We start from the raw sequence: 14,969 nt of genomic DNA on the forward strand, positions 1-14,969 counted from the left end.
CTATCTTGGAAATTCTAAATACCCCATCAGAACACATCTTTACAATCTGAGTGTATGAATATTTTGCATTGGAAAGGGTTGTTGAATACCTTTCCTAAAATTAACCCAAATTTCGATGGCATCACACTTATTCGACACTAATAGTTTTCAAAATGTTATTCGGATACATATGCCTTTCCAGGGCTTTCTCACTTCAGCTGTGATTGTCATGAGACTTGATGATGTGAAAATTTAAATCAATTTAATATAACGTGCTGGGCCTTTTATATTGATAAAACTTTACAATATTTATCTATCCGTCTGGAGTCTGTCATATTAGTAAATCAATTTTGATGAAAATGAAACAAGATCAACTGTTCTCAGAAACTTTACGCATGAAAATCAATTTACGTATATAATTGCGCGTTCTGATCAGATAAAATCTATTTTGAACGCGTCAATATGTTTCATTTTGTAATCAATGCTAAGCTGAAAATGTTGAAGGTGCTCCAATAAATTTCGTTTTTCGAGCCTTAACACAGTTACAAGTTACTAGAAGCCTTCTAACAGGTCCAAAAATTAGCAATTAATTAATTAGAACACAATTTTTCAGTTGAGAAAATACAGACAAGCCTTTAATTCGAAGATAAAAGAGTACTTTACAATGTGATGAGAGGATATCTTTTTCTAATTACTCTTCATTTGGAAAAAGGCAAGATATAAAGTAGAAGCACTCAAATATTAACTTCCTTGATTGTTGTCAAGCGCAACGAGGCGTTGCGGTAAAAGAAAAATGTACAAACATCTCCACGTAAATTATTATATTTAAAAAGCGTGTGTTAAAGCATAACTCACGCATCATACAAACATAAGTAAAACTTCGTGATGTAGTAACTAAATACAAGAAATAGAATAATACACACAAAAACAACTACTTACATTAACGTAAACGCTTGAGAAGTAGGCTTAGGTTATACATTTCTTTGAAAGAATGCTGTGCAGGATATTATATACAAGTGACTGAAGATATTTCTTGATACAAATATTAATTCTCATGCTTCAATTATTGTCATTTAACTCACTTTATATATATATATATATATATAGTATTGGCAAGGAATATGAATGCAAATAGCCAAGATAATATAGCTTACTTACGTACACCAGTAATATTAATTAACAATTAATAAACTGCACTCACAACAACACCAAGTTTTCTCTATACAGTCACGCTCGGTTAGAACCAACAAGGAATCAGTTGAAAAAAACAAAACGGAAAAAAAATTGATGCCTAAAAGATCGAAAGTGGTGTTCCAAGACTATATTTACTAGTTCACAAGTAGTTTGAATGACGAAACATAATTAGAAAAAAAAAACACTTTAAATTGTAATATTATTATCTGCCTTCCATATCGTGCGAGAAGAATGAAGTTATACGGTCTACTTGACTATTGGATTACAACTTTAATTAAGTATTGTAATACATCGAAGTGCGGCACGTACATCAGCCTTTTTGGTCTCACTGAACTCAGTGTACTGAGAAAACATTAAGCGAATAATTCAATGGCATTGGTAATTTTCGATAATGTTTGATTAACTCTTTATAACGTTCTTTTGTTTGATGTCGAAACAATAGTCTTTGCCTTAATCGAAAATCACCAATATTATTTTACGAATTTTTGAAAGACAAAAAGTTTACGCCGAAGGAAAAACAGAGGTCACCATAGTTCATTAGGAAATATTCTTAACTGTATTAAGTGTGCTCATACCACTGAAAATAATATCATAATATTACAATATTAATGAAATAACAGATTGCTGGTTATAGGTTTTATGCTATCTTTCGCCTAAACATTCTGTACCCAAACATTTGATATCATATAACCCCACAAGGCACAGCTTTCATCGGAAATGTTACTGGTTCAATCACGGGTAGCAAAGGAAAAAAAAAAAAAAGGAAATAAATCACGCCTAGCTGTTTTACTTTTTGCCAAAACATTTGGGTTCGTAATTTGTTTCCTCAGAAGGTCACACAGTTTTCACTATGACCACAGTTGGCGAATAAGAATAGTTCCGTAATTATCAGACCAAGAATCATTATTCGATCTTGCACAGTTGAAGCTATAGAGAAAAGTGGTTTTCCAATGGCTTCCGTTAATGTGCACAATTATTCTGAAGATGAGTGAGCCACCCGATATCTCTACAGTTTTCAAGCATATTGTTGTGTCACTTGTGTCTCTATGATCACTCTTCCACAGCGTCACATTCGGTACAGAAGAAGTACAGATGTAACTGTGATCCAACACGACTGCTTCAGTGTGATTCCTACAGCTGTGACTGAAAAAAACACAAACACAGTTATCCAAAGACAAAATCTGCTAGATTCAACTTGTATTCAGCACTAAGAATTTAGTGTTACTTAATATAGTTATGACTTAATATAAAGTGTGGTTTAAATGAATTCTCTGAAAAACTCAGAAAATAGAAAACAGAAACTCAATAAAACCCCAAAAAGTCTGAAATTTAAGTTATATTCTTTGAAAACTTAAAAGAAAAATTATTTGACTTCACTGTGCCAGAAAATTTTATACTGGCTGCTAAAGATGACGGAATTGGCAGATATAATAGATGAAAATATGGTCAAACATTTTGAAAATTCAAGAAAGATAAAATACGTGTTCGTGCGAGTGTGTGTATGCCCTAGATTTACATTATGCATTTAAAATCTTCTTCAAAACTTTTGTTTTTTGTTTCGAGTAAGGCCACGATTCACTTTCAAAATACAGTGTTTGAAAATTATGTGTTGTATCACAAACTTATAACAAGAACGAAATTACGGTTTATGATGAATGAAGGACACGTGAAAGCCGTTTTTGCCACAAACTGTTTACCATCAACACAACTTTACACGTATTGGTCAGCGTAGCAGGTGTCACAGGAGCTACTGAATCGGTGGTCCAATCACATAGGGTACACAGGCCAGTCACGTTTGGCTAACTGATGATGCTTTTTACATAACTCCAGTAAAGAAAAACAAACATAAAACGTTTGTTACTTTATTTTGAATTTTGCGCAAAGACACGTGAATTATTAGGGCTAGCCGACCCTGAGTTAGCAGTGAAAGACTAGAGAGAAGGAAGTTAATCATCACCAACTATCGCCAACTCTTACTCTACTATTTCACTAAGATTGACCGTAACATTATAATGCCTCCATAGCTGAAAGGTCGACCATGTTTGGTAGGACGGGGATTCAAAGTCGCATCCTCCAGATTATGAGTTTGGAGCATTAAGCATCTGGTCCAGAAAAACAAACTGCAAAAGAAGTGATATCTGGTGATCGTCCAGGCCAATGGATGGTCCATCGTGGTTCGTGTATGTCCTAGACTTACATTATGCTTTTAAACATTTTAAAGGGCTTTGGACCTTGAAACTGTTGTTACCACTTCTTGATATAATTTTTAATTGTTCATCATTTCAGTACACTCTAAAATATTGTATTTGCACTAGAATAGTGGATTTCGTCTCTTCTAGTCACTACGCTTGTTAATGACGTATTTTAGAGACTACATATGCTTTATACGCCATCAATCTTCCTACTAACTTATGGTTCAATTATTGTCTGGAATTAAGCATGAGGTTACACGATGGGCGATTTGCGCTCTGCCCATCCATCACGGGTTGTGGTTTAACTTTATAGTACATCATATAACTATCGGAAATCTTGTAGTATTGACTAAATACGTAGTGCGAACGTTCGGAATATTTAATTTATAAATCTGTTACAACAACACTTTGAAATATGAAATTGGATTTGCGAGAATTTTTTTCAAATAATATTACAGAACATTAAGACAGATGTCGCTAATATAAAGTTTCAATCATAGCAACGGAAATATAACAGTACATACACCATTAATCTTTCACAGCCAACTACGTTCGCTTGATATCACATGAGAAGCAATAAGTTTTAAATGGCATCATGACAACATAAACATAATTAATTATTAATTGGTGTCTGAATATATATCCAAACATATCATTCTATTATCTTATTGTGAATTATGGACAAGATTAATATCGATTAAGATGAAATATAAATATGGGACAGACCAATACTGGAAGAGAATTGTTTGTTTGTTTTTTTAATTTCGCGCAAAGCTACTCGAGGGCTATCTGCGCTAGCCGTCCCTAATTTAGCAGTGTGAGAGGGAAGGCAGCTAGTCATCACAACCCACCGCCAACTCTTGAGCTACTCTTTTATCAACGAATAGTGGGATTGACCGTCATATTATAACGCCCTCACGGCTGAAAGGGCGAGCATGTTTGGCGCAACGAAGATGCGAACCCGCGACCCTCAGATTACTGGAAGAGAAACTATATAAACAAATTAAATATTTTTAGCATGACATCAAACACGATAAATTATTTTTTTTTTACATTACGAATAGTCATTCGTAATGACAATAGTTACAGAAGTCGCGAAAACACCTGGTATATCCAAAACATGACTCATAGAGAAAACGCCTAAGTCCACGGTTATCAATGCAAGGTTTAGATATATTGGTATTGCAGAAACAGCTACAAGTAGTTTTAAATCACACTTCACATCTTGATAAAACTAGTCAGATAATTAAAAACTATTGTATGCTGTGCTAACTGCATAATCTGTATCAGTGTCAAATAAGTTGTATCCACTTTAGTTGGTTCTCTCTGATACAGAAGGGTTACATTTGTGTTATTAAAACATGCCAGAAGTGTTGGAACATGGAATTAAAAACAGTATGGAATTGTTTTTATTGATAACTGATATAGATAACAGAAGGTGCGAATGCCTCTTCAAATGGCACTTATAACCTGTTGTCTTTTTATATCTATAATTAAATGTTTAAACAGCAAGTGATTTGGGAAAAAACAACAAAAACCTTTGAATGATTTAGAAATACAGTATGTTTATCAGCTGTGCAGTATATATTACTAACACCATATTAGTCAACACGATAGAATGGTTGGTACTTTACTGGAGCTCTTGGTCAATAAATCTCTTATAATCCAAACCACACGTTCGTCTTCCATTTTGCATGGCATGGTTAGCTTTCGGCACGCGCTAGAACACCAAGAAACGATTTGAAACGTAAGTTACATGATGCTACTTTTCCGCTAAGTTCGCTGTATAAATTTCTACAAAACTAAAGAGGGAATAACTTTTTACATAAACGTTTTTTTTTTTTCATTAACCCTCATTCTCATGAGGACTAGGAAACTCATCTGTTAATTAAAAACTATAATCCAATGAAGATCTCGCGGGCTGTGAGAAACGGAAGGAGAGGATTTGGTGAATTTATTTTAACATATATTTCACAATGTGTTTCTTTTTTACATAATTTTAAAATGAAATAATGACAAAGGACATTTACCGCATAGCTTCATTTAGTGGTTTTTATAACATTTTCTATGAGGCCAAAAAAGCTTGCTTTTGGAAAAATAACCGCCAAAACTTACATATATTTTCAATTAATTCACTGTTTTCCAACCAACGAATTGCAAAGGGACAGTTAAAACTTTTACAGATAAAACTAAAACTCTCACAGATAAAACAGATAAAACTCATTAAGAATACCGTCTGTAAACTTGTGCGCGTGTTAAGGCTTGTGACTAGTAATCTGAGGGTCGCGGGTTCGCATATCCGTCTCGCCAAACATGATCGCCCTTTCAGCCGTGGGGGCGTTGTAATGTGACGGTCAATCCCACTATTCGTTGTTAAAAGAGTAGCCCAAGAGTTGGCGGTGGGTGGTGATGACTAGCTGCTTTCCCTCTAGTCTTACACTGCTAAATTAGGGACGGCTAGAGCAGATAGCCCTCGAGTAGCTTTGTGCGAAATTCAATAAAACAAACAAACAAACTGTAAACTTGTTTTCACTTGTCTTGATTACATAACATTTCCTTTAGCTGCCTGAAACGTTAGAAGACATTATGAAATTTCCTGTTTTCAAATACCACCAACTTTCACCATAACATTTAGTAGAAGGTTGCTGAGAGTATCGAGAAATCCCAGGATCATCCCTTCAGTACATCACAAAGAAAGCAGAATATTTTTTTTCAGAATATCGTATTATTATATTTTTCAAATATTTAATTGCTAAAAAATATAGAATAAATACAATTTGTGAAATGTTTGTTTGTTTGTTTTTTGAATTTCGCACAAAGCCACTCGAGAGCTATCTGTGCTAGCTATCCCTAATTTAGAAGCGTAAGACTAGAGGGAAGGCAGCTAGTCATCACCACCCACCGCCAACTTTTGGGCTACTCTTTTACCAACGAATACTGGGATTAAGCGTCACATTATAACGCCCCCACGGCTGAAAGGGCGACCATGATTGGCGCAATGGGGATGCGAACCCGCGACCCTCAGATTACGAGTCGCACGCCTTAACACGCTTGGCCATGCCCGGCCTAATTTGGGAAATATTTATGTAACTTTATGTGATATTTGAGAACAAGAACACAGAAAAGCTGAGACTAATGGCTAATGAAAAATAGATGTGTTAATATGCTCACAACATATAGGTGTGAAATTATCTTCCTCAAAACATTTATTTATCAACAACTTATTTGGTGGTATAAGTTTTACCTCTTTTGTGCTTACAATGTAATCGTTCTACACTATTCTTCAGCTGATTTTCATATGACATCAAAGTGTACACGGAAATATTGCTTGCAATCTTATTTATTCAGATACTCATACATAAGATATGTTACCTGTGCTTCCATTTTCAGACACGTGTAGTCCTGAACTTTGTTGGTTGCCTCCAACAATGACCTCTTCAGTGTTAGTGTTAATTACTTTAGACAGTGTAGCAGTGCACTTGAGTCTCATTTCGCCCTTGTGAAAATGATGTCCTCTAACTATGAACTTCAGCCCCAGAAGCGAAGCTTTCAATCCGTAAGGGTAAGTTTGGAGTTCGTAAGGTATGATGAAGTCTTCACTCGCCTGCGATTGGTCATATAAAAAGGTAATGTAAGGAATATTTCAGTTAGAGTCAAAACATAGCTTCTAAAATATAAATATATGAGTAAAATGTATATTTAAATCAAATAACCGAGTTTCTCCTTTTCTAGCGTCCCTAAGAATGTAAAAATTCGGGTTTGGATACCAGTGATAGGCAGAGCACATGTAGCCCATTGTGCTAAAAAAGAACTAAGTAAATTAAGAATGACTAAATATCAAATAACACAAGTGTACAACATCTGTGATGATTGGGTAACCCCAAAAGCAGATAGATAAATGTAAGAAACAAGCGCTGAATAGGGTAATCTACAATACTAAATGTCCAATCTTCAGATTAGAAATGTCATTTTTGTGTTCTTAATAAAAGTTAAAGTTATGGTTGGCTAGGAGAAGAATTGTTTGTTTGTTCTGAATTTTGTCCAAAGCTACATGAAGGATACTGTCCCTAACTTAGCACTGTAAGACTAGAGGGAAGGCAACTAGTCGCCACCACTCACCGCCAAATCTTGAAATACTTTTTTGGTCGCGAATAGTGAGATTGATCACTATAACGCTCCCACGGCTGAAAGGGCATGTTTGGTGCACCCTCAGATTACGAGCGAGCGTCCTAGCCACCTGCCCATTGGACTTTGTTACAATAAAACACACATACAGAAGTTTTGAAACCAAAATTTCTGCTCATTATAAACGACTGATTGGTTTACTGAGAGGTTCGAGTGTTTGTTTGTTTAGAATATTCGGTCAAAGTTATAAAAGGATTTGTTTGCTCGAAGCTGTTTCTAGTTTTCAAACGATTCACTAGGATGAAGACAACTTGTTGAGAGCACCAATCACAAACGTCTGGGCTATTTTTGTTTGACCGAATAGTGAAATTTGACTGTCACGCTTATAGTGCACCTGAACCCAAAGTGTTTAGCATGGTTCTTTGGAAACAAGCCAAAAGCCACTAACTCTCGGATTCACATTCCAGGAACACTAACCATTACCCCCCCCACACACACACGCTTAAATTTAACTGGAAGTTAAGATTTGTAATGTAATAATCCGAAGATGTAGCAAGAGAGAAAAAATATATATTGTGTGTTTCCTGTGATTACGTGCAAAGCTACGCAGTAGACTATCTGTGCTATATTCACTGCGATTATCGAAAGTGGTTACTCTGTGTTATAGTCACACAGACTTAGCGCTGAGCAACCGATAGCTCGAACGTTATAAAAACACACACAACAAAAACAACTTTTTTATATATCATAGATTTAAATCAAATAATATAAACAATATAAAGTGATTTTAAAGGTATGAATATCATAGATTTAAATCAAGTAATATAAACAATATAAAGTGTTATTAAAGGTACGAATGTCAAAAAATCAAATAAAATAATATTAACAATATAAAGTGATTTTAAAGGTATGAATATCATAGATTTAAATCAAATAATATAAACAATATAAAGTGATTTTAAAGGTATGAATATCATAGATTTAAATCAAGTAATATAAACAATATAAAGTGTTATTAAACGTACGAATGTCATAGAATAAAATAAAATAATATAAAGTGACGTTAAAGGTATGAATATTATAGATTAAGATCAAATACCATAAAAACATTAAGTGACGTTTAAGATACGAACATCATAGATTTAAATCAAATAATATAAACAATATAAAGTGATGTTAAAGGTATGGATATCATAGACTTAAATAAAATAATATAAACAATGTAAAGTGACGTTAAAGGTATGAATGTCATAGAATCAAATAAAATAATATAAAGTGATGTTAAAGGTATATATATCATAGATTTAAATCAAATAATATAAACAATATAATGTGATGTTAAGGTATGAATATCATAGATTTAAGTCAAATAATATAAACAATATAAAGTAATGTCAAAGTTATGAATATTATAGAATCAAATCAAATAATATAAACCAAATAAAGTAACGTTAAAGGTATGAATATCATAGATTTAAGTCAAATAATATAAACAATATAATGTGATGTTAAAGGTATGAATATCATATATTTAAGTCAAATAATATAAACAATATAATGTGATGTTAAGGTATGAATATCATAGATTTAAGTCAAATAATATGAACAATATAAAGTAATGTCAAAGTTATGAATATTATAGAATCAAATCAAATAATATAAACCAAATAAAGTAACGTTAAAGGTATGAATATCATAGGTTTAAATAAAATGACATAAAAAATATAAAGTGACGTTAAAGGTACATTAGTTTGTTAAAATAAGAATGTGAATTTTAGTGGGATAACTGAACTAAAGGGTTAGGTGATATAAAATGACATTATAAAAACAATGCTAAAATCCGTTACAAAAAACATGAAATAAGAGAGTTAGAAAATTAAGTTATCTACATTAATAGCATACGCGCTATGTTCGAGTTCAATATTTACAATTAAGCAAGTCGAGAATCGAACCATATCTTATTTAGGATGAGCTTTGTTATATTTTAAAGTTTTGCACGGTTAGCTTGTGTTTGGCAATTTTGGATCCATTTAGGTTTGTTTTTTTTCCTTTAATTAATGATTTATTGTTATGAATAATTAAATATGTAATGCCATAAAGCAATCACACTTTTTAGACTATCTCATATACTGAACTACCGTAATAGAATTTTATAAATGTGAAAAGATGTGGATAATTCTTTATTTTCTCTTTTCTGAAAATGTCATAAATAAAGAAGCAAACCTAATAACAAAACATTCTTCAGTATTTATCAGTTGTGTGATTACATTTTGTATACAGGGTGAATACACATACATTTATATGAAAGAATTTCAATCAAACTACAAAAACTAGTACAAATTTTCATGGTCGTTAATTTAAAAGTTATCACATTTATTCCCTGCTCTATTTTATTGTGACACGCACTTTAAGAAGTGTCCTCGTGTAATTAATTTGACATAAAAAATTATACTTTTCAATAACATTTGTTAATACAAACCCTAACGATTTACAGACTACAAAGAGACTTTAATGCAAACCAAATGAAATATCTGAGACGCCCAACAGCACATCTTCAACTACACGTACGTAACAGCATGCTTCTGTGAAATGTACATGAAAATTATTACAACTACACGTAAACTAAGACCAAATTATGCGCTAAACATATTATCTTCCCTCATTATGATGTTACGCCCAAATATGCCTTTTATCACATAAATATATCTAAATGTTTATTCGGATATCAAAGTAATATCTGAGAAAAAACAGAGGATATTCTAAGATAAGACTTCAGTTCTTGTAAGGTTCTTGTTTTAGAACCTGTTCATGATAGTTCTTTAAATAATAGGTGGATACTGTTTCTGACTTATGCAAAACCCATAGATATTAATTCATTTTTATCCAGCTTGCCTAAATCATACACCGTACAAAACATAAGTTTTAATATACAGGACGTTGCTTTTCAGGGGAAAAAATTCATTGTTATTTCCATTAAAATGTGTCCTTATGGGAAAAATTTTCAGAGAAAATTTAAAACAAACGTTTTTTTTTTTTTTTCTGTCTAATGTTGAACTTTATTTATGACGAGGATAAATCGAGTAAGTTCAACAAGTGGTTAGGGCGCTCGACTCGTAATCTGAGCACCGCGGGTTCCAACCACAATCACAACATATATGCCGCCATTTTAACCGTGGGGGCGTTATAATATGACGGTCAATCCCGCTATTAGTTAATAAAAGAGTATCCCAATAGTTGTCGGTGGGTGGTGATGACTAGCTTCCTTCCCTCTAGTCTTACACTGTTAAATTACGAACGGGTAGCGCAGATAGCCCTCATGTAGGTTTGTGCGAAATTATAAAAACGTTTACATGAAATTAATAAACAGTAAATGAAATAATTTTAAATAGTAATATTATTAATAAAAATAACAGAAAGACAACTAGGAACATTTTCTAAGAGAAGTGTCATTGTCATGACACTTTGATATTCAATTTAATTTCGACTATTATCATGTGACAGTTTCGTATTTCAAACAAATCTGAAAAAAATAAACATTTGAGACACGTTTATGAAATGCTCTCAAAAATTCAAGTGTTGCTGAGAAGAGAAATATATAAGTTAGCAGACAAAAACTTGCACCTAAAGAAATAAAGGTATAGGTAAATACAAATTTTAATAGAAAGTACCATGATATTAAATGGTTTATTGTTTTACGTGATATTCAGGAAATGTTTGTTTGTTTTGAATTTCGCGCAAAGCTACTGGAGGGCTATCTGCGCTAGCCGTCCCTAATTTAGCAGTGTAAGACTAGAGGGAAGGAAGCTAGTTATCACCACCCACCGCAAACTCTTGAGCTACTCTTTTACCAACGATAGTGGGATTGACTGTAACTTATAACGTCCCCACGGCTGAAAGGGCGAGCATGTTTGGTGCGACCGGGATTCGAACCCACGACCCTTGGATTACGAGTCGAAAGCCTTAACATGCTTGGCCATGTCAGGAAATAATGCAGGTGACTCTATGTATTGGCATAGTAACTATTTGCTAAACTTAAATTATAATAGAACTATTGTAATATTAAGTGGTATTCACGATATTATCAGCATAGTAATCATTGTATGAACTGTTCCTTTTACGTTCAGAATATATTAATAATAATAGTGGAAAGTTATTATTTATATTTTATAAAAATAATGCTCGACTAAATTAAGCTATATTTCTCGCTCTTGACAGCCCCCCAGTGGCTCAGCGTGATGTCTGCAAACTTAGAACTCTAAAAATCGGGTTTCGATACTCATGGTGGGCAGAGCACAGATAGCCCATTGTGGAGCTTTGTGCTTAATTCAAAACAACAACTCTTGACAAGCGGGAGTTGAAAGAACTATTCTCTGTTTTTACCTTATTGTCATTTATAAACCAGGAGAGCTTCGCTGGCTTCTGTGATTTTCGCGAAGTACAGTTGACGTCCACTACATCTCCAACTTGGTACTTGGTCAATCCACCTTCTATGCGTGGTCCATCAATTGCTAAAGGTCAAAATATATGTAACGTCATCGCACTGTGGTTCAATTTTTTTTTTAAAAAAAAAACATTTTTGTTTGTATTTTAGTTGTTTCTTTAAAATCATTTTCGGGATTTCTAAAGAAAAATAGTGTAGTTAAAACAGATATTTTAGAAATAAAACGTGATATTAGAGTTCTATTGAAATCTGTATTCCAGTTTGTCTATTTTCATGCTGTTTTTTGGATTTTGCGTACATTAAACGTATGTAAATGTACAGGTGTATAAGCCAATCGCAGAATTTGTTGTAAAATAGCCGTTTCAAGTTACCACTGGAAACCGAAGTTTCTGTATTGTGAACTGTGAATGATAAACAATTTGTAATTAATGCCGATACTAAGTAATAAAAATGATTATTTGAGGTAATTCATGAGAAACTATTGGTGGCACAGACTTGGAAGTCGGAAAAGGCTTAATAACTAATATAATGCATCAGCTTACTAAAGAATTCGATGGAATTAATTGGATTGAAGCGTTTCGCTTAAAACAATCTGCACCACTCCGTTACTACGCCACGACTTCCCTTATATATGCAGCTTACATGTATAATACGTATTATTTCTCGTATATACGTAACTTATATGTGTATTACCCGTGACCTATACACGTATCTTAAATGCGTATGAAACCACGGCTTACAGAAGTACAAAGTTTCTGTTATCAGCATTAATGTTCTTAATTGTTTTCGTCCAAGAAGCATTACTGACGTTACCACAAACAGAATTATCTCACCGGTGTAGAGTCCAGATGCCCTGACAGTATTGCCAACAATAATTTCTTCACTTGTCATGGAGTATGCTTGTGAGATCGCAGCCAAACAACGCAGCTTCAAAACACCATTCACTAAATGTGAAGGCTCCACGATAAAATGTAGTCCCAGCTGACTGCTTAGAAGTCCATCGCGGTATCGAACGACGGGAGCATGCCAAACAAATGTTGGCGGAACCTAATACCAGAGAGAAAAGTGTGAGTATTTTTTTCTTACTTAGCACAGTGGTTATCTGGACCAACCAGAATAACATCCCTTGCTGACTCGATTAGGGTTAAGGAACAGCCATGTGATCACGTAACAGAATATTTCTTCACGGTTTATTAAACCCAGTACAAAATGCAGGAAAACGTTAATAATGTAGTAAGAAGTGTATCAATATTTATTTAATAGATACAACACGTTATGATACTTTATATTACTTATGAAAACGGTTTTACATACATTATACAAAACACTGATATCGTATGCTTTTGTTTCTTTAACAATGAAACTCAAGGAGTTCCAATGTGAATATAAACAATTGAACTATGTGACTATTGTCGTCTTTCTTTGACGTATAGTATTTAAGACGTATTTTCATTTCATTAGATATTATCCAAGACTCTCAACTCTTTCAGATAGTAACGTATAAGCGTTATCGTATAAGAGAAATGTGAGTGGTTATAAATAATTACATGTTATAAGTCAATATACACACGTATAAACAGATTTTAGTTTTCATTCTATCATTGTTTACTAGAAATTGTATTTACATGTTATATATTTTAAGATTTGGTTGCCTCTCAAGAAAAACAGTGTTAAAAAAACAACCCATAATATATTTTTAATTCGCGACTTACCATTAGTTTTCGAAACAAAGCCTATTGTGTTTTACGTCATGTGAATAAATAGGGTTACATATTTAATGCTGTAAGTAAAGTATAGGCACTGTTTTGTTTGCTGTAACATAAAGGAGACAGCTCAGACAGAAATGCGCTCTTCAATGCGCAGAATAATTAGTTACGTAAAACATAAACCGTGTCAAACCTTTTGATACTTTTTAGTCAAAGCATGAATCTTGTAGAGCATAGTGGGTTGACCCGTTTGTGATGCTATAGCTTTCGTGGTGGCTGAACAAAAGCAAACACGCACAATCCTTCTTCTGGCTGAAATCGCATAATTCGTGAGGCGGATATTCTGGACTAAACGTGATTTCTCTCTTTTCTTAACCCGGAAGATTTATACAATTATTACACTTCCTTCAAATCTCGGACATAAACGAGATTATAGGAATGAAATATCTATAACATTGGAAAAAGTGTACGTTGAGGGATGTGGTCCAGTCTTTATAAAGGGTATTATTTGTTTGTAAAATAAAAACATATATAGAGATTAGAGAAACTGGAAGATTATAGGGTTCTTCAATATTTAATTAGATCTGTTTGCTGCGTTAAAGATTCTTTAACATTTAGAACGCCACGAATGAAGGAATGTTGTGTCTCAAGTTTCGAGATGAAATAACATTCCTTCTTTTGGAACTTTTTGTATTAAGTAGCTTGTAATTAAAACGAAATATATTAAAAAAGGTTTTTTTTAACTCTAGCATTTTTTTCTAACAGAAATATACATATCTTCAGTTAAGAACCAAGACATCAAATAGACAGAAACAAATGGTTATGTTTATTGCACTACTAAAGGTTTTAACATGCAAATGTCGTACAATACTATTATAGGTGTAAAACATTTATGCTAAATGAAGATATACGCACCTACATTATATATGTGTATGCAAATAATATTTACATAAGATGAATATAACTTGTATGGAACAGTTACACTGTAGACAAGTATGGACATGTAACAAATAACGTAAATTACATGTGTCAACCAGCAGCATATAAAATTACATATCGATTTTGTTTTATTATGAGTGTTTCATATCAAACACACTTTTTGTATACAGAATTTTCGTCCATATTGAAATATTGCGTGGCCAAAATTTTGTGAAGTTAATCATAATAGTGTTAACAGATTTAGCGCTCTAGCTAATACTCATAATAGTGTTAACAGATTTAGCGCTCTAGGTAGTACTCATAACAGTGTTAACAGATTTAGAGCTCTAGGTAGTACTCATAATAGTGTTAATAGATTTAGAGCTCTAGCTAATACTCGTAATCGTGTTAACA

General features: G+C 33.2%; 1 protein-coding gene and 1 long non-coding RNA gene across 3 annotated transcripts in view; one reads left to right on the top strand and one right to left on the bottom strand.

The window, feature by feature from the left end:
* Positions 1-584: 584 nt before the first annotated feature.
* The window catches only part of LOC143233359 (uncharacterized), a 128,255-nt gene continuing 113,870 nt past the window's right edge, over positions 585-14,969 (bottom strand). The window contains exons 5-8 of the mRNA XM_076469532.1: positions 12,765-12,978; positions 11,871-11,998; positions 6,738-6,969; positions 585-2,316 (exon numbers count right to left, since the gene is read on the bottom strand). Coding sequence (XP_076325647.1) covers positions 2,240-2,316; positions 6,738-6,969; positions 11,871-11,998; positions 12,765-12,978 — 651 coding nt within the window. The 3' untranslated portion in view covers positions 585-2,239. The remainder of the gene's footprint in view (positions 2,317-6,737; positions 6,970-11,870; positions 11,999-12,764; positions 12,979-14,969) is intronic.
* Positions 12,881-14,969, top strand: part of LOC143233360 (uncharacterized) — an 86,927-nt gene continuing 84,838 nt past the window's right edge. For both annotated transcript variants that reach the window (XR_013018109.1, XR_013018108.1), the window contains exon 1: positions 12,881-12,998. This is a non-coding gene — a long non-coding RNA (uncharacterized LOC143233360). The remainder of the gene's footprint in view (positions 12,999-14,969) is intronic.

The sequence above is a fragment of the Tachypleus tridentatus genome, chromosome 12 (genome assembly GCF_004210375.1).
Source record: "Tachypleus tridentatus isolate NWPU-2018 chromosome 12, ASM421037v1, whole genome shotgun sequence".
NCBI lineage: Eukaryota > Metazoa > Arthropoda > Merostomata > Xiphosura > Limulidae > Tachypleus > Tachypleus tridentatus.